This window comes from Corvus cornix, chromosome 9 (assembly GCF_000738735.6).
Source record: "Corvus cornix cornix isolate S_Up_H32 chromosome 9, ASM73873v5, whole genome shotgun sequence".
NCBI lineage: Eukaryota > Metazoa > Chordata > Aves > Passeriformes > Corvidae > Corvus > Corvus cornix.
Genome location: NC_046339.1, coordinates 1,275,491 through 1,294,034, shown reverse-complemented (window position 1 = coordinate 1,294,034; position 18,544 = coordinate 1,275,491). Strand labels below are relative to the sequence as shown.

The 18,544-nt window shown below is 51.6% G+C and overlaps 1 protein-coding gene across 6 annotated transcripts in view; it reads left to right on the top strand.

Moving 5' to 3' along the window:
- The window catches only part of VEPH1 (ventricular zone expressed PH domain containing 1), a 60,667-nt gene extending 43,829 nt beyond the window's left edge, over positions 1 to 16,838 (top strand). For 4 of the 6 annotated variants that reach the window (XM_039557183.1, XM_039557184.1, XM_039557182.1 and 1 more), the window contains 5 exons: positions 4,219 to 4,358; positions 6,184 to 6,318; positions 10,217 to 10,334; positions 16,035 to 16,171; positions 16,544 to 16,838. In XM_039557183.1, coding sequence (XP_039413117.1) covers positions 4,219 to 4,358; positions 6,184 to 6,318; positions 10,217 to 10,334; positions 16,035 to 16,171; positions 16,544 to 16,780 — 767 coding nt within the window. In that variant the 3' untranslated portion in view covers positions 16,781 to 16,838. Of the gene's footprint in view, positions 1 to 4,218; positions 4,359 to 6,183; positions 6,319 to 10,216; positions 10,335 to 16,034; positions 16,172 to 16,543 lie in introns of those variants that run through there. The other 2 variants (XM_039557186.1, XM_039557187.1) reach the window with 2 other exon arrangements.
- The last annotated feature ends 1,706 nt before the right edge of the window (positions 16,839 to 18,544 follow it).

The following is an 18,544-nucleotide window of genomic DNA, read 5'->3' as shown; positions in this document are numbered from 1 at the left end:
TTGCAGCGTGCTGGCCCTCCATGTGGTTGTTATTATGTTTTATGTGGTACTGAGGGGTAATGGGGACCAGATGCCGGCGTGGATGGAAAAGCTCATTGCTCCCCTGCAGTGCTCACCCCTGCTCCGGCCTGATAAATTCCAGCATTCCATCGGCCAGACCCTGATTGGGAACAGATGGGCCCCGGGTCCTTCAGCGGGATCACAGAGCTGGGGAGGCTCAGGGGAGCGTTTCCGGGGAGCAGCGCTGCTCTGCTGGGACACAGCAAACGTGAGCTGGCATTTCTTCTGCAGGACTGGCATTCCAAACGCATCCCAGAGGTGAGGGAGGCAGTGGCAACGGGAGTGCCACCGCTCAGGATGGCCATCGTGCTCCTGATCGACGTTGTCAGACCGTGGAGGAATCCCAGTGCCACAGGGAGGGTGTTGGGAACGTGACCAGCTCTTCCGTGGCTGCCCTCGCATAGCTGTAACACATCCTGGGAGCTTCACCCTGCCCTGGGAGCACCCCTGGAACAGGCTGCTCTCCAGGTGGGCTTTACCTGGCAGCTGGGACACTCCTGATGGGTGGTGGCATCAACAAGAGGACTTGGACTTGGATGGGGCTTGGAGCAACCTGGTCTAGAGGAAGGAAGCGGAGTAGAACAGGATGAGCTTTAGGGACCTTCCAACCCAGTCAGTGATTCTGTGATGATTTTATGACTTCTGAGCCTCTGGACTTGCCCCTTGGATGTTCAGTCTGTGCTGAGTGCCTCCTTGTTGGTGTCCACCCCCCGTTACAGCCCTGTCTTCTCTGTTAGTGTTGGTGTAACTCACTGGAGGTGAAACCTTTGGCCTGAGTTATGCCCTGCACACAAAGTCAGTAGTGTTAAAAACAATATAAAGCAGCATTTCTTGAAGCTGCCTGCTTTAAAAATTGCCCTCTCCTCCCATAAATGTGTTTTGTTTGCATACTTTTTGTAGCTCAAACTGAAGGGGTCAGGCAAAGGAAACTGAGGAAGCTGAAAAAGCTTAAACCCAAAATTTAAAAAGTTGCATCCATTTCCTATTGGTTCCATGTTTATGTGTGGGTTTGATTCTATTTAGGAAATTTATGAGCATACTTTTACTCCTATTAACAGATTTCATTTAATAGTAAAGGATTACTGATGTAAATCAAATAATGCATGAATTGTTCCCAGAGCCAGTGACTCTGTACCCTCCTGGTTTAGCCCAGCATGTTGAGCTGGAATAAGTAACAATTAACAGCTCTACTGACATTCTTCTGGTTATATTTTCTTCCTTCTCCCCAGGCACAGCCACTTGGTTGTGAACTTTAAAATTGCAGCATATATTCCCTTGTTTCCTGCAGGAGAAACAAGTTGTTGTTTATCCTTTGCTGGAAGGCAGGGACTTGCCAAGGGATGGGCTGAGAAATGTTCCTTCACTGGAGGAACATTTCCTTGGGGTCTCAGTCAGTCCTCTGGGGCTTTTGGTGACTGTGTGGGGTGGGTTTGTGGTGCTGTTCACATGTTCTCATGCTTTAAAATCCTTTCCTTGTGGTACTTGGCCTCTCCTGCCAAGCCAAGCCAGGCTGAGGAAGGAGGAGAACTCGACAGACAATGAAAGGACAGGGGAAAAGGGTCTTAAACTGCCAGAGGACAGGGTTAGGTGGGATATTGGGAAGGAATTGTTGGCTGTGAGGGTGGGCAGGCCCTGGCACAGGGTGCCCAGAGCAGCTGTGGCTGCCCCTGGATCCCTGGCAGTGCCCAAGGCCAGGTTGGACATTGGGGCTTGGAGCAGCCTGGGATGGTGGAAGGTGTCCCTGCCATGGCAGGGGTGAAAGGAGGTGATCTTTAAGGTCCCTTCCAAGCCAAGCCACTCCATGATTCCATGATTCGCTGACATTGGAATAACTGATATTCCCTGTTATGAATGGAGCCTGGTAATTCCTTGCAAGCCGCTGAAAAATGCACGTAGCAAACGCGGGCTTCTTATCAGCCAGTGCCAAATTCAGCACATCAAACACAGCACAAAAGCCCTGAGTAATGGCTCAGCTCATTCCAGAGGCTGGGAGATTGTCTGGGAAGGAGCCTTCTGCAGTGGGTAGTGACAAAAGAATGCTGCAGTTTTCCAGGACCGTTCTGCTCAGCCAGCAAGGACTCTGGTCTAGAGCTGTGTTGATTTTGGCACGTGCCTTCAGCCTCCATGTGCTCCTCAGTGGCACCCACAAAACCTTGCTCAGCACTTCCTCAGGAGTTCCTGTCTCTCCATAGATCCTTTGTCATTTTTCAGCCTGCAGCATTCAGGAATGTCCTTCACAGCCCATCAAACATGATCCTACCCGGGTGCCTTTTCTCAGCTGCTCCCCAGGGGCTGGAGCTCTGCCCCTTCTGCTCCCAGGTTTCTTGTCAATCCATATGTTTGGAACTGGAAGAATACTGGCTGTGTTCCAGGGAAGAGGAAGGATGGACTGCCTGCTCCTCTTCACCAGGGTTTAGGGTCACTTTTAGCCAAGAGCCATTTCCCATCGTGAAACATCAGCTTTTCACACACATGGCCCAAGGCCAAGCCTCGATTTCTGGTTGAGTGCATCGAGTGGAGGACTTTTAGCATCTGTGAGGGGTCTGCAGTGTGGAAGAGCATCTGTCAACAGCCTCCTTGGAAACATTGTCATGTGCTTTCGTGTGCCCCAGGACTTAGGGTGGCTCTAGTGAACCCCTTTGGCTTCCCAAACTCCTCTGTTATATTGAACATGAGCACTGGCAGGTTTGGGTAAGAACCAGTAGGATTGGGTAATTCAACTCAAGTTTTCCCCATAGCCAGTAGTCCAAGGGTGTGGATTTTATGCCATGGATCCAAGAGAAGAGGATTTTATGCCATGGATCCAAGAGCAGTGGATTTATGCCCCGTTTTTTCCTGCTGGGGTGAGCGTGTTGCCCATGGCCGTGGTGGGAGAGCGCAGTGGGGAGGTCCACACGGGCCAGGGATGTGACTCAGTCTCGTGCTGTCCTGGTGAGTCACCATGGGGAGAAGGGGGAAGGAATAAAATGCTCCAAGAAAATCTCCTAACTGGAAAAATGAGCTGTGGCTTTTGAGAAAACGTGACTAAGTGGAGACGGTTTCTGGATCTCCTGAGGAGGAGAGGCTGAGAGCAGAGGCAGCCTGTGTGTCCAACAGCAGACCAGCTAGAAATGCTTGTTTTTAACATTTTTCATCTTATCAAGACGTGAACACATGGGAGGGAAATGTAATAAATGCAGAATTTCACCTGGAAGTGCAACATGTGAGGAAGGAGTTTACCTGAGGTACAAAAGGAGGCACTGCCAGAACAAAGTGTCAGTGGTCAGATTGTCACTGAAAATGCAGGAAACCTAAAAGTGGGCTGTTGGAATCTGCCAGAAATGCTACAGAGAGGCCAGATGGCTGTGAGGCTGGGAGCAAACCCTCCAGAAGCTGGCAAGGGGAAACCATTTTATCATCCTTTGACAAATCTGTTTGAGTTTGCTGAGGAAATGGCTTCACATGGAGAGAGGGCAGGGCTGGATAGGATATTGGGAAGGAATTGTTCCCTGCGAGCGTGGGCAGGCCCTGGCACAGGGTGCCCAGAGCAGCTGGGGCTGCCCCTGGATCCCTGGCAGTGCCCAAGGCCAGGTTGGACATTGGGGCTTGGAGCAGCCTGGGACAGTGGGAGGTGTCCCTGCCCATGGCAGGGGTGGCACTGGGTGGGCTTTAAGGCCCCTTCCAACCCAAACCATTCCATGATCTATAATATTCAGCAAAAGCAGAATTGTGTATCTCAAGGCTTCATTTCCAGTTAAAACCATCACCTCAGCAGGGATCCCACAGGTGTCAGCCCCTCGTGGCTGGGGCCTGACAGGGCAGGGGTTTTCCAACAAACCCTTTAAATAAGGATGAGGGACGCACAGTTTTGATGGATCTGATGGTTTGATATCCCAAACACACGAGAAAGCACAAAGACAGTGAGCAGCCTGGCTGGACTGTGCTGCCCCTCGTGCATTTGGCAGTAAAGGGTTACTGGGGAAGATCTGAAGCACTGAACACTGAATTTCTCTCCTCCTTTAAGGGTGCAGACACATCAGTGCCCTGCTGACCTGCAGGAGTGTCCCAGGCCCCCAGAGTGGGAATGGTTGCCCCCGTGGCTCTGGCACCCCGCTCCTGGGCACTGAGTTTTCTCTCTGGTTTGCAGCTGATTTGAACATTCCATGTGTTTCCTTGCAGACACTGTTCAGAGTTGCATGGCAAAGCTGTTCTTCAGCTGTCCCCTGAAGGGCCACTACTGCCTGTACAGCAAATCCAGCTTCACCCTGGTGAGCCAGCAGCCTCTGCTCTGGATCCACATCATGTTCCTGTTCCAGCAGGTGAGGGGGACACAAACCAGGGCCACCTCTGGGCTGTGCATGTGGCTCTTGGAAAAGAATGTTTCATGGTTAAACTCATTAAATACACCTCTAATTCGCAGTGGTTTGTGACCCTTGCAGCCCCTCAGGAAGTCACTCGATGGGGCTGAAGTTATTTTGTGCTTTATAAGTTTTTATATTTCTGGTAAATGCCCCAAATTCAAACTGGCTCAGGAGATTACAAAGTCTGGGGATAAAAAAGTGGGACCAAACCATGTTGTCCTCATTCAGGCAAAACTTCCAGCAAGTGCCAGGTGCCTTGGAAGCAGCCAGGAGTTGGCAGTGGATTTTAGGGGAACAGCACCAACCCCGAGGCTGCAGGAGGAGGGTGGAGGGGCAGAACCCACTGGGGTTTTTCCTGCAGAAGTTTGGACTGAGCAGGATTTGTAAATCTGCTCAGAGCTGTTCTGCCAGCCCTAAAGTGATTTTCCCATGTTTAATACTGTTCCCAAGTACAGCCCAGTATTTGGACATGTGTGGCATTTCCTAACCGGTTACAAATAGTCTGAAACTAAGAGAGAACCCCACTTTCACACTTCAGGATGAAACAGGTGGGTTTGAATTAAAACACCATGTTCAGTTTCTTAACACACATGGGCCTTTCACTGCAGTTTATCCCATCCTAAGGCAGCCTTGGAAACACCCAGGATTTATCCAGAATGCAACACAGGGAGGGATGCTGTGGATGTAAGAGCCTGAATCACTCTGCCCTGTGTGTGTTCCTAGAAATAAATACTTTTCAAGAACACTGGTCAGGTAATTAAAATAATATTAATGGAGAGTCCTACTATATTTCAAAACCCTTGGATGGAAACTGGGAAATGATTAGTGCAGGACAGCAGGATTAGGCTTGATGGGTTTGCTCAGAAAGAGGAGACAGAAAGTCCATCCAGGAATCCCACGTTCAAAGGACATTGCCCATATTGTGAAATCAAATAGCTGTAGTATGGAAAATCAGATTTGTTTGCGCACTCTTAGCTTGGCTCCTGCATGCAAATGCATTCTTTAATTGAAAGATCACATAGGAGATACAGGGGAGGAAGAAGTGTTCTCTCAGCCACAGTGTTCCTGTACTACTGAGCAGTTGATGCAACAAAGAACTTGGTGCTGTTGAAATACCAGGATCATTCATGGAGGTGGAAGGTTGGATGCTGATTGTCCTTTGGCTCAGGGAGCTCTGGGGGTGACAGCACCCACCCCAACAAGGAGTCATCTTGTCCTGCGAGTGTCCAGGTGCTGAAACCTCCTGTACTCTGTGGTGAGAGTGTCCTGGGGAGTTTTCCCTCCTGTGTTTCATCCCACTCTCTGTCCAGCACAGTCACAAACTCTGCTCTTGCTGCACAAGGGCCGAGAGCTGCAGGAGCTCCCAACAAACTCACACAAACCCACAGGGGGGTGAAGCATCTCCTCCCTCTGGCTGGGAATGCCAGGTTTTCCCAGGGGGATGCACCTCACCCAGGCTGGTTCACAGGGGCCAGTGCTGCTCTCGTGGTGATAAATTAACATTTCACTACAACCCCAGGTTGTGTATGGTCATCGGAGGGCAATCCTCAGTGAGCCACAGACCTCAGAGACGTGGGATGTGCAATAAACTTCAAAATCCCCAAGGGAAATGAGATATTGTGTGCTGTATCCAGTTGTGAGCCTATTGATCCATCGGAGCTCCTCACGGAGAGCTGGACTAACCCCTGGCTGTTCTCATGGCTGTCCCCCTGGGAGAACAAGATGCTCTCTGGTAATGGCCAAGTGAAAAAATGCCTGAAATAATTTTCAACATTTCCTTCAGAGCCTGTTTGCAGAACCTTTGTCCATACAAAGCGACTCAGTGCAAGTCCTCAAGGCCCTGTGGGAGAAGACACAGCTCAAGGGGACGCACAGCTTTGAGACTGCCATGATCCAGTCCACGTTCCCACACCAAAAGGTAAGGGCTCCTTTTCCTCACAAATGAAAATAGGAGAAGGACTCTGCCCTGCATTTTGAAACCTTTGCAATGAAAAACCAGGGATGCTGCACATGGGTTTTTTCCTGCTCACAGTCTCAAGCTCTAGACTCAGCTTAGCTGCTGCTGTGGGGTGTTGGGCAGCCCTTGGAAGTTCACCTAGTGAGACACAGCCCTGGGTTTTATGGAACTGTCTGTCTGCACATGTGCCATTAGTTACCCCCATGAGCTGACGGGATTACAGCCCAAAGCTCTTCACTGTCCCCAGGATTTCAGTGAATGCTGTTTCCAGGCTATTAATCAGCTTCCTTGGAAAAGGCCGCTGTTGGATTGGGAAACAAACATCTATTTATTCCTGAGCCTCTCCATCCAGCTCAGTTGGATGAAAAGGGTTGTCAGACATGATTTTAAAACACTCTTACTCGGAATATTGTGGACATGAAGATGTCTGGTGGAATAAGATTAAATTACCAAGTTTATGGCTGATTTAAAACCAGAGTTTTGTTAGGAACAGCTTCTGAAGTCCCAGGATAATGTGGTGATGAAGTGGGAACCCTTCCTGGGGCTCACAGGAGTGGGGGACCCCCACATCTGAGAGCAGCTTTGGGGCCAGTTTTACTGACACACAGAGGAGCTGTGCTGAGGATTTGAGCTGCTGTTGAAATCCAGGCCTGGCTCATCCAGGGGCATTAGAGCAGCTTTGCTGCTCAGCACGGGCTTAACTTGAGCCGCTGCCAAGCTCCACTCATCCAAAGTCAGAGCTGGTGCAGCGTGAAGAGTTTGGGGGGAATAAGGAGCTTAGGGCAGAGGATTCCTCCACAGACAGATGGGATGAGGGGCACCAGGCACACACAGCCTGCAGGACAGCCCAGCACCCTCAAACAGGATTCGTCTGCAGGGGGTGCATAAGCCTGGAAGTGCTCAGATCCGGGAGTCTGCCTGTTCTGGGAACTTTCATCGCTTCATGACAGTATCCCAGAGTTCCCAAAACAGCAGAGCTGGAAGGGAGATCCTGATCTCTGCTGGGTTGGGGAATCCAGCAGTGATTGGAGCCGGGGAGCTGCGGGAGCTGCGGCTGCCCAGCAGCCCTGGGACAGCTGGAACACACCCGACCTGCTCAGGGTCCAGTCCTGGCCGTTTGCTGCGGGATTTACTTTCTGGTTTGGTTTTGTTCATGAATACAGAACCAGAGTTTGTTCTGGTTTTGTTTACTACTAAGAACCCAAGTTTGTTTCTAGTGCAATTTCCATTCAGTTTTCTGGGAATGAAGCTTTTGCATTTCAAAAAAATCTGCCTGGAACATTTCCTGCATGACCTGGTCCTTGCTTTCCTCAGCTTCTGCCATAATGGGAATTTGTCGTCTCAGAAGTTCTTCCCATTGCTAACAGGACTTCAAATATTGTGAATTATTGGACAAAATTATTGTATTTGTTAATGTTATTCCAGGAAGCAAAACTCTGAGGGTGTGGTTGCTTCATTAAGCACAGCACTTTTAATTTTAAATGGTTTGAAACATGTTGATGCAAATGCAGCATCAACATTGTCTGCTGTATTTGATACTAAGTTTTATGCATTTTCTAGCAGAGTCTGAAATGCTTTATCAGGGCTGGATGGGATATTGGGAAGGAATTCCTCCCTGTGAGGGTGGGCAGGCCCTGGCACAGGGTTCCCAGAGCAGCTGGGGCTGCCCCTGGATCCCTGGCAGTGCCCAAGGCCAAGTTGGACATTGGGGCTTGGAGCAGCCTGGGACAGTGGAAGGTGATAAACTTTTTTCCAATACGGATTCTAAAGCATTTTTCAAACCTGGAGACTAATGTTTGACATCAGTGCTCTACTCCAGACTGAATTCTGAGCAGTATCCTCAGACGTGCAGCACTGTGGTGATCCCTGAGCCAGCCAGGAGCTGCAGCGAGGACCTGGCTCCCACAGAGCACACCGTGTTTCACTGGGCAGCCCCTTCATGCCACAGAAAACATTTACTCAACACGGCTCGAGACGTGCCAGGAGCAAAGCACTTCCAGATGTGCATCCTCCCAGGTTTCCGCCGGGTTCTCCACGGCTCCTTATCAAAGTCCTGTCTGTGCCCGGGCTGGGCTGGGCTGTGCTGGCTCCCCTGTGGCAGTGCTGAGATGGTGACTGCTTTATGAGCCCCCCATGATGCCCTCAGAGCTCCTTTGCTGCTCAGCCTTGCAAGAGCAGAATGAACACTTTGGAGCCGTGGGCTGCTCTGTTCTCCCCTTTCCCCGTGGCTGCCTCGGTTCACGTGGCAGAAGGAAGGGCCACGCTGGCACAATGGACTCGAGGTTTTCAAGGTGATGGAGCAAGGGGGTGAGATAAATCTCTTCTCTCCAATTAGGCTTTCCCCCAGGCTTCCCCTCCTGAAATAAGTGGCCCCTTGCAGGTTATTTCAAGCGTGCTCGAGTGCAGAGTGGAACAGGCAGATTTCTGCACTGATATTTCAGTGGCATTTGCTCTCTTTCAGGCTGGAGTTGGCTCCTTGCAACCATCAGCAGATTTTTTCACGGGATGGGGAAGCTCCCAGGCTTTGTGTGCAGCCTCATCCCTGTGTCCTGTAATGTCCTGCCCAGGCCAGGGACTACAGTGCCATTGTTTTGCCCATCTTGTGTCCCCCAGGGTGCCACAGCAGGAGCTGGGGGCAGGACAAGCCACTGACCGTGCTGTGCTGCCTCTCCTTGAGTACAGCTGCTCTGGAAAGGCTGGAATCCTGCATCCCTCCACAGCCTTGTGCAGTGTGATGGATTAAGAGCCCTGGCAGGGGACGGTGTCTCCCCCCTGACTGCGTAAATCCGTGTTTTCCTTGGACTGCAGGGCTGGTGTTCGGCTCTGTGAGACCCCACACCAGTACACGGGAGGGGTTCTGAGGGCTGGCAGTGTCCCTCCCCAAGTGAGGGACTTGGCTGCTGTTGCTGAACACCGAGGTTTGTTTAGGTGTGGGATCACAGTCTGGTGTTACATCAAATCACGGGCTTTAAAACACACTGGATTTTGCAGTGGCGTGAATTACCTCACAGTGAGAATCCTCTGCCTTTCCCAAACTCAGGGGTGTTCCTTTGAGCAAGCCAGGGGTTTGTCTGTGGGTACACAGTGCCACTGCCCTGGCTCATCACTCTGCTCTGGTGGGGATCCCGTGGGGCAGCAGGGTGTCAGCAGAGACCCTTCTGGGGCACTGAAACATCCCTGGGGGAGGGCTGGGGTAATGGAACCGTGGAGTCATTTGGTTGGAGAAGCCCTCCCAGACCATCGAGTCCAACCATTCCCCAGCACTGCCAAGGCCACCACTGCCCATGTCCCCAAGTGCCACATCCACACATCCCTCCTGTGACTCCACCACTGCCCTGGGCAGGCCTTGCCATGAATAAATTTTCCCAATATCCAACCTGAACCTCCCTTGGCAGAACTTGGAGCCATTTCCCCTTGTCCTATCATTTATTGCTTGGAAGAAGAGCCCGACCCCCCCCGGCTGCCCCCTCCTGTCAGGGACTTGTGCAGAGCCACAAGGGCCCCCCTGAGCCTCCTTTGCTCCAGGCTGAGCCCCTTCCCAGCTCCCTCGGTCTCTCCTCATCACACTCGTGCTCCAAGGTGGTTCAGCTGCTGGAAAACAGGCCTGGCTGCTGACAGCAGCGTGGGAGAGGAGAAACAAATCCCAGACCATCCCCTGCCTCCCTAATCCATTATTTATGGCTCAGCTGCTGCTGCTGGTGGAGAGACAGACCCATCCTGCCCAGCACATTGCCCTGGCAGTTGTCCCTCTGCAGGAGATGTGGGAAGGAGCCTCTGTATCCCTCTGGATTTGGGGCTCCGAGCAGGTGGCTGAGCAGTGCTTCACCTCACGAGTTTGGTTTCTCTCCTCCTGTCCCAGGACCTGGAGAACGTTCAGATGCACCTGGAGGAGGTGAGGTTCTTTGACTTATTCGGGTACAGCGAGGAGGCAGGAGCCTGGCAGTGCTTCATGTGCAACAACCCCGAGAAGGCAACAGGTACAGGGCTCCTGCCTCTGTCACAGGTGGGCTGGAATGGATGGGGTGAAGCTCACAGGTCATGCTGGGTGTCTGGTTATGGTGGGGAAAGGAGAAACCAAACTTTCCAGTGTCTATTTTAATTGGAATTCTCCATTAAACTCATCTTCAGTGAGAGTCAGGCCCAAACCTGACTTGGTGTGTGCTTAGAGGGACACAACCCCAAATCTGCACCATCCCTGACCCCTGGCGAGTGGGAGGGCTCTGCACCCACCCTGTAGTGTCCAGATAAAGGAGTTGCATCTCCTGGACCACATCCCAGGTCCTCTGGAGCCCGCCCAGGTGCCACAAGTCAGGGGATGTTGGCATAGAAACAACAGCTGGTTGCTGCCATCTTCACTCTGAGAATTATTTGCTTTAATATAATTTAATCCCAGTGCCCATCTCCTTAGGGACATGGTGATTAAGTGTTTTTAAGGCATAATGCTTCAGCTGTATTGGAAAACAGGGTGAGTGGAAAATAGGAAAAAATAACCTTTTTCCCAGGTGAAATATCCTGGTGCCCTCCTTTTGAAGCTTTCTGGCACCCATGTGTTTCAGATCAGTGCCCTGGCAGGCAGGGGAATGTCTTGTTCTTAGATGCTTTCTGCCACTCTGCAAAAGTCTGACCAATCCTGGCCAAGAATTTTGACTATTTTGGCCAGGTTTTTGAATAATTGGCTGTTTCAGCTGTTTATTTTAACAGTTAGTGTCTCTCTGGACTGCATCTACCCCGAAGTCTTGCAGGAGTGGCCCAGCTGCTGCTGCAGGCCAGGCTGCCCGTGCTCATTCCGTGAGGGTTTGAGCATCTCCTCCCTCCCCAGCTGCCATGGGACTCCAGGGCCAGAAAAGGAATCTTGCTCTGAGTTAGAGCTTCACCTCCACAGTGGTCTCAGCGTGGTTTCTCCATCACATCAGTGCTGTCGAGCTATGAGGAACACGAGTCTCTTGCTTAAAATGTCAAAGCTTAATGAAATCACTTTGGTGTGAATTTCCAAAGACATTTAACCAGTCCAGCCTTGCCTCCCTATTGCTCTCCTGGCTGTGACTGTCCTGTTCATGAGCAATTGCTCTCTTTGTCTCAGTTTAAAAGGATTCTTGTAAGGCTCATTTTGAGTATCATGATTTGCTTCTGAGCTCCAAAGGCCTTTAGAAAACCAAGCAAATAAAGTCCTCGAATGGATCACGTGGAAGCTGAGGAAAGGAACGTGGAAGAGGGAGCTCAGTGGAATAAAAATTTGCAGAGAATGACAACTCCACCTTTGTATTGGTGATGCAGAGCTGTGGCAGCTGGGAAGGCTCGTGGCAGAGTGGGAGACCCTGCAGGGTCTCTCTGGGTTTGTAAGATCTGACACAAGAAAGGATTTGGGGGTCTCCTTGGATTGGCAGGGAATTTAAAGGCTGTGAAACATCTTTTATTTTCATTCCGGAGTGGGAAAGACCCTTTGAAATCTGAAATACTTTTGAGAGACAAGAAAGCAATTTCTTCCTCTCAGCAATGCTGTTTAGCAACCAAATTCCTGTTGAAGAAGGAATTCAGAGGCAAATTCTTTTTCTATTATTGTCTGCTGGGTGGTTCATGTGGGGTTTTGTTGCATTTTTTGGATGCCGTGTTGCAATTTGCCATTTATCCTCCAGACTCGGGCAAACACTGCCTTAAAGCCCTGACCTGGCCTTGGGATGGAATTCCCAGAGCAGCTGTGGCTGCCCCTGGATCCCTGGCAGTGTCCCAGGCCAGGCTGGACATTGGGGCTTGGAGCAGCCTGGGACAGTGGGAGGTGTCCCTACCATGGCAGGGGAGGAATGAGATATTTAAGGTCCCTCTCAGCACAGACCATTCCATGATTCTGTGATGAATGATTCCTGTTTGGCTGTAGCTGGGAGGGTTTTTGGAGCTGGAAGCTGATCCTGTGTGGAAAGAACCAGTTAGGCTGAAGCAAAGTGGTTGATGCACCCACGGTGACAATTAGAGAAAGTTTGGCTCTTTCTCAGGCATTCTTCTGGTTCCAGAGCATGTCTTGTACAACCACACTTTTCCAGCAGTGCTGTTAAATCACCCTGAATTGGCTTTTCCTGCCACTGAGGAGGAGCATTCCCACAAATCCTGCTCAGCTGCCCACACACATGTAGGTGCCCTGGTCTCAGAGGGAGCAGCACCAGCTCACTCCATCGTGTGTTCCAGTCGTGGCCATTCCAGCACAGCCACAAGGCATCTGGAATGCTGGACAATGCGAGGATTCCTCCTGTTGGGACAAGCTGGCTGTTGGGAGCCCCATTCTGACACAACCCCCTGCACTGAGAGCTGGGCTTCACCAGCTCTGGCACAAAACATTCCTCAAAACCACCGGAGAGCCGGCGAGGGAATCACAGCACATTCCCCCCTGGAAGCTCACAGAGCAAGGCAGGGATCCCGGGGGCTGCACAGGGGGAATCACAGCACATTCCCCCTCTGGAAGCTCACAGAGCAAGGCAGGGATCCCGGGGACTGCACAGGGGGAATCACAGCACATTCCCCCTCTGGAAGCTCACAGAGCAAGGCAGGGATCCCAGGGGGCTGCACAGGAGGAATCACAGCACATTCCCCCTCTGGAAGCTCACAGAGCAAGGCAGGGATCCCAGGGGCTGCACAGGAGGAATCACAGCACATTCCCCCTCTGGAAGCTCACAGAGCAAGGCAGGGATCCCAGGGGTTGCACAGGAGCCAGGGGCAAGGAGTCAGGATTTGGGAAAACTGAGGGTGCTTCCGAATTCTTCTGGGAAACTGCAACGCCATGGAAAAGCCTACAGCACATTAACTTGGGAATACATTTATCTCCCTCCAGCAGTGCCGATTATCCAGGGAAATGAAGGAGCCCAGCTCTAATGCTCACTGGAAGATCATAAAAGGTGGCATCCAGCGATGTTTTCTTTCCAGGTTTTCAGCAAAACCCAATGTGGTGATTAATGGAAGAGAGTGAATCCATATTCCCCGAGGTTAATTGCATTTATCTGCCACACATTCCATTCTTTCACGTTCATAGGAGTTTATTATCACTGAGATCATTCACGAATTCTTGTGGAGGATTTTATGTTTCATCAAATGCAAGATTTAAAGCTTTGGGTTTTATCTGCCTCAAGTTCATCTTGGAAGAGTTTGGAGGGTTTTCAACTTTTTATTCAGTACCCAACCTACTTAGAGCTGGATGTGTTGTAGTTCTGCAAAGAAAGCAAGATGGAAAATAGAAAATTCCAACAGACACATCAACGGGAACTACTCAGGGTTAAGCTGGAGTTAGTGTGTCTATACTGAGATGATTTAAGAAAAAATGGGTATTTCAAGACCTTTGGGTATTTCATGACCTTTTCAAACTGAAAGAGGAGATATTTAGATGGGATATTTGGACAGGAATTGTTCCTCGTGAGGGTGGGGAGGGGCTGGGATGGAATTCCCAGAGCAGCTGGGGCTGCCCCTGGATCCCTGGCAGTGTCCCAGGCCAGGCTGGACATTGGGGCTTGGGGCAGCCTGGCACAGTGGGAGGTGTCCCTGCCCATGGCAGGGGTGGCACTGGGTGGGCTTTGAGGTCCCTCCAACCCAAAGCATTCCAGGATTCGATATTACAGTAAATAACTTTTGATGATTAAGGAGATCACCCAGGAGACAGAGCCAGGCCCTTGTCAGCACTGTGGGTGAGACACAAACTGGAGCAGGAGAGGTTCCCGTTCCCTACAAGGGAGAGCTTTCCCACCATGAGGATATCCAGCACTGGAACAGCTTGTCCAGAGATGATGTGGAGATTTTTCAAGTCCCACATGGATAAATCCATGAGCAACCCAGTCTGATCCCCTGGGTGACCTTGCTTGGAGCAGGAGCCTGGAGGAGACACCCCTCGAGCTCTCTTCCAGCTGAGTTATTCTGGGATTCTGTGAAGTCAACCGCAAGGAAAACAAGCAGAAGGACTTAGAAAAATATTGGAAAAGAGCTCCATTCTTATCTTGCATGAATATCTCTCTCCTAATCAGCCCCTCAGACATGCTGGCATCGGATTCATTACAGCCGCTCTGGAAGCTGCCATCAGAACTCCCCACAGGCTTCTTAGTGGATACCCAGGAGAAGTCCTCTCATAGCACTGCCTAAAGCCACTGGCTCCTTAAAGAGAGATCAACATTTCTTAGCAAATCCTGGGTTTGAAAGATTTTGGCCATAAAAATTCACTTTAGGCCAAAATTGCACATTCACTTCCTTTCTCATGTTGTGCCCCTGACCACAAACTATCTCAGTATCATCTGGCCCCTGAGCCTTTTGTGCTTTACCCCTCTTAGTTTGGTTAAAGCCTGTTCCTACTGCTCTGGAGTGGGATTGAGGATGTTCCTCTGGGACCAGGAGCCAGGCAGAGAACAGTATTTAACAAAATTGCAAAGTTTTTAGTAAGGGGGACACTAAAACGTGGCTCTGTCCCACTAAGGAGCGTGTGGGGAGAGGGTGCAGCCCCAAGCCAGCTTCCTGGTGAATTTGTCCCCTTTTGCAGTGACAACATTCATACAGGGAGAAAGCAACCCTCTGCTTTACTCTGTCCCATGCCAGGTTGGGTGCTGTGACCCAGCACATCGGTGCTGGCTCAAAAATGTGCAGAACAGTTGTGGGGCCAGGGCTGAAGTGGCTGCGTGGAGCAGAGCACGGCCTGCTCCTGTCGTGGAAATCCCAGCTGCAGCTCCCCCCCGGCGCTGAGGCTTTGCCAACCCCCTTTTCATTCATCCATCTCCTTCCAAACGCTCCCTATCTGCAGAGACAGGAATATTTACGGTCTTTCCTGAGGAAATTGCACAAGTCCACGCTGCACCCCCCGCCCACCCCGCTGCCAAGGAAAACAACGCCGGGGGAAGGACACATCCTTCATCTACAGCTGATGCCTTGTGCTGGCCTTGGTTTGCCCTCTTCCAGACAGGAGGTGGGTGCCCAAAAAGCCATAAAGCCTTTGGCACTCCCTTGGGTGGCACTTGGGCACCCCGCTCACCTCCATCCTCACCGGCCTTTGGGCCCAGGAGCTGCAGATGGCTTTGAAGGAAAAGCAGGGCTGGATGGACGTGGAGGCTGAGGGACAGGAGAGTGGCCAGCCAGGGATGACTGCCCCTCTGACACATGCTGGGATGGGCTCCAGGGCAAACATCCCATCCAAAAACATCTGTTCTCAGGTTGCCTATGCCTTGCACTGCCCTCCAGTCTGTCTGGTCCTTTGCGACCTGGCTGTCGGTGTGAAGATAGAAGAGAAAGGAAAAAGAGACCACTAGGAGATGTCAGGGCTTAAACTGCCAGAGGGCAGGGTTAGATGGGACACTGGGAAGGAATTGTTCCCTGGGAGGGTGGGCAGGCCCTGGCACAGGGTGCCCAGAGCAGCTGGGGCTGCCCCTGGATCCCTGGCAGTGCCCAAGGCCAGAAATGGTTATCACAGGGCTGAGGAACAACTGGGAGCTGTAGTGGTGGGGAGAAGTTTGGGATGGCTGAGGGAAAAGAGATGGAAGAGGGAGCTGTCAGCTCCATCTGCTTGGCCTCCCCAGCAGGACATGGTTGAGGGCTGAGCTGTCTTTGTGACGTGAGAGCTGAGGAAAGTGAGGAAGGCAGAACAGCCTTCCTGCAGCACAGCTCAAGCCTCTGGCTGGGGCAAAGGGAGGGCAGGACTGACCCTGGCCGTGTGTTCCCCTCCGCAGTTGTGAACCAGGACGGGCAGCCCCTGATGGAGGGCAAGCTGAAGGAGAAGCAGGTCCGCTGGAAGTTTATCAAGAGGTGGAAAACGCGCTACTTCACCCTGGCTGGCAACCAGCTGCTGTTCCGGAAGGGCAAATCCGTGAGTCACAGCCCACCAGCTGCACTGCTCCCTTTCCCTGCTCCCCAACACCACTCCCAGAGGCTTTTACCCCCAGTTTTGCCCGTGGTAATTCTTCCACTCGCAAAGTGCATGGCAGGGGAGAGCAAGGGACATGACAGCCACAGCCAACGTGCTGCACAGGAGCTGTCACTGCTGCGTCCCCAACTTTCAGGGGGCTTAAAGCCCATCTCATTCCATCCCCTAGCCATGGCAGGGACACCTTCCACTATCTCAGGTTGTTCCAAGCCCCCTCCAAGCTGGCCTGGGACACTCCCAAGAGCCCTCAGCTGTTTGTTGGCTGCTGGGTGACTCCTGCCCCAGGTGAACTCTGCTCTGTCCCCTGTGTTCCAGAAGGACGACCCCGACGAGTGCCCCATCGAGCTGAGCAAGGTGCAGAGCGTCAAAGTGGTGGCAAAGAAGCGGCGGGACCGGAGCTTGCCCCGGGCCTTCGAGATCTTCACGGACAGCAGGAGCTACGTGTTCAAAGCCAAGGACGAGAAGAACGCCGAGGAGTGGCTGCAGTGCCTCAACGTGGCCGTGGCGCAGGCCCGCGAGCGCCAGAGCCACGAGGCCACCACCTACCTGTAACCACCACCTGCCTGTAACCACCACCTGCCTGTAACCACCACCTGTGTAACCACCACCTACCTGTAACCACCTACCGTAACCAACCTGTCTGTAACCAACACCTGTAAACCACCTGCTGTAACCACCACCTGTAACACCATGCCTGTAACCACCACCTGCCTGTAACCAACTGTGTAACCAACACCTGCTGTAACCAACACCTGCCTGTAACCACCACCTGTCTGTAACCAACACCTACCTGTAACCAACACCTGTCTGTAACCAACACCTGTAACCACCACCTGCCTGTAACCACCACCTACCTGTAACCACCACCTGCCTGTAACCACCACCTGCCTGTAACCAACACCTGCCTGTAACCAACACCTGTCTGTAACCAACACCTGCCTGTACCCACCTACCTGTAACCACCACCTGCCTGTAACCAACACCTGCCTGTAACCACCACCTACCTGTAACCAACACTGCTGTAACCACCACCACCTGTAACCACTGTAACCACCACCTACCTGTAACCACCACCTACCTGTAACCACCACCTACCTGTAACCACCACCTGCCTGTAACCAACCTGCCTGTAACCACCACCTACCTGTAACCAACACCTGCCTGTAACCAACACCTGTCTGTAACCAACACCTGCCTGTACCCACCTACCTATAACCACCACCTGTACCCACCACCTGCCTGTAACCACCACCTGCCTGCAGCCCTGGGGCCACCAAACCACACCTGCATGGCACCACGGGATGGCCACAAGGCCACCCCCAGACCCTGTGGCCCAGGAGCTGTGGGACAGCCACAGGGAGCAGGGAGAGCTGCCTGCAGAGCCAGAGGGCCGGCAGGGCAAGGACGCCTCCGGGGAGCCAGTGCCATTGGGAGCGTGCCCTGGCACGGGGACACTGCCCAGTGCAGGAGCAGCTGCCACATTCCTGGCAGAAATCCAGGGGTTTTTCTTCAGCCTGGTGGCCTGAGAGCCAGGGAACGTGGTTAGACAGCCAACCCCTCGGCCTGAGATGCACCAGGTCTCTGACACTGCCAAGAGAATTCCAGGAATGAGGACTTTCTGCTTTCCTCAAACACTTGGATGTAAAAAGTTAATTTTCCTTATTTAATCCCAGTGGACTTTATCATTTTATTGTTTCTATGTGTCCATGCTGCTGCTTTCAGGTTTAAATTGGGCAATTTGAAAGATTTTTGTACAGCTGGAAAATAATTTTAAATATTTAACTGGTTTGATTTCCCCTCTTTTTCCTGCTTTTGCTCTACTTTGTAACTGAATGTAATTTTTAGATTTTCCTTTTCTTTTTTCTCTTCTCCATTCTGTAACTTTTCAAAATTTCTGCAAATCTGGAAAATTCCCAGTTTGTTTGATTTTCTTTGTTACTTTCAAATGATTCCAAAGTGGAGGAAGCGCTGTAGAAGAGACTGAAAGGAAAAGAGGGGGGGGGAAAGGAAGGAGAGGTCTGCAAGCAAAGAAATGAGCTCAGAGATCACTCAAGGCTGAGTAGAAATAAAATCGAAATTTTCCAACCTAGCAAAATGTATCTTTGGCAAAACATGGTTGTGGGAAATGTGGAAAAATGAGGAAAAAATGCTTTTTTCCGTACCTTCCACTGAGTGGGTGCAGGTTTGGAGCAGGGATGCTCCTGGCCTTACCCCAGTCTGCCTGTGGAGTGTGTGAGGAGGAGGATGGGCCTGAGGCTGGAAAAGGTGTGGAGGGAGTGGGATCTGAGGGATCCACCAGGGTGGTTCGGTTCCTGC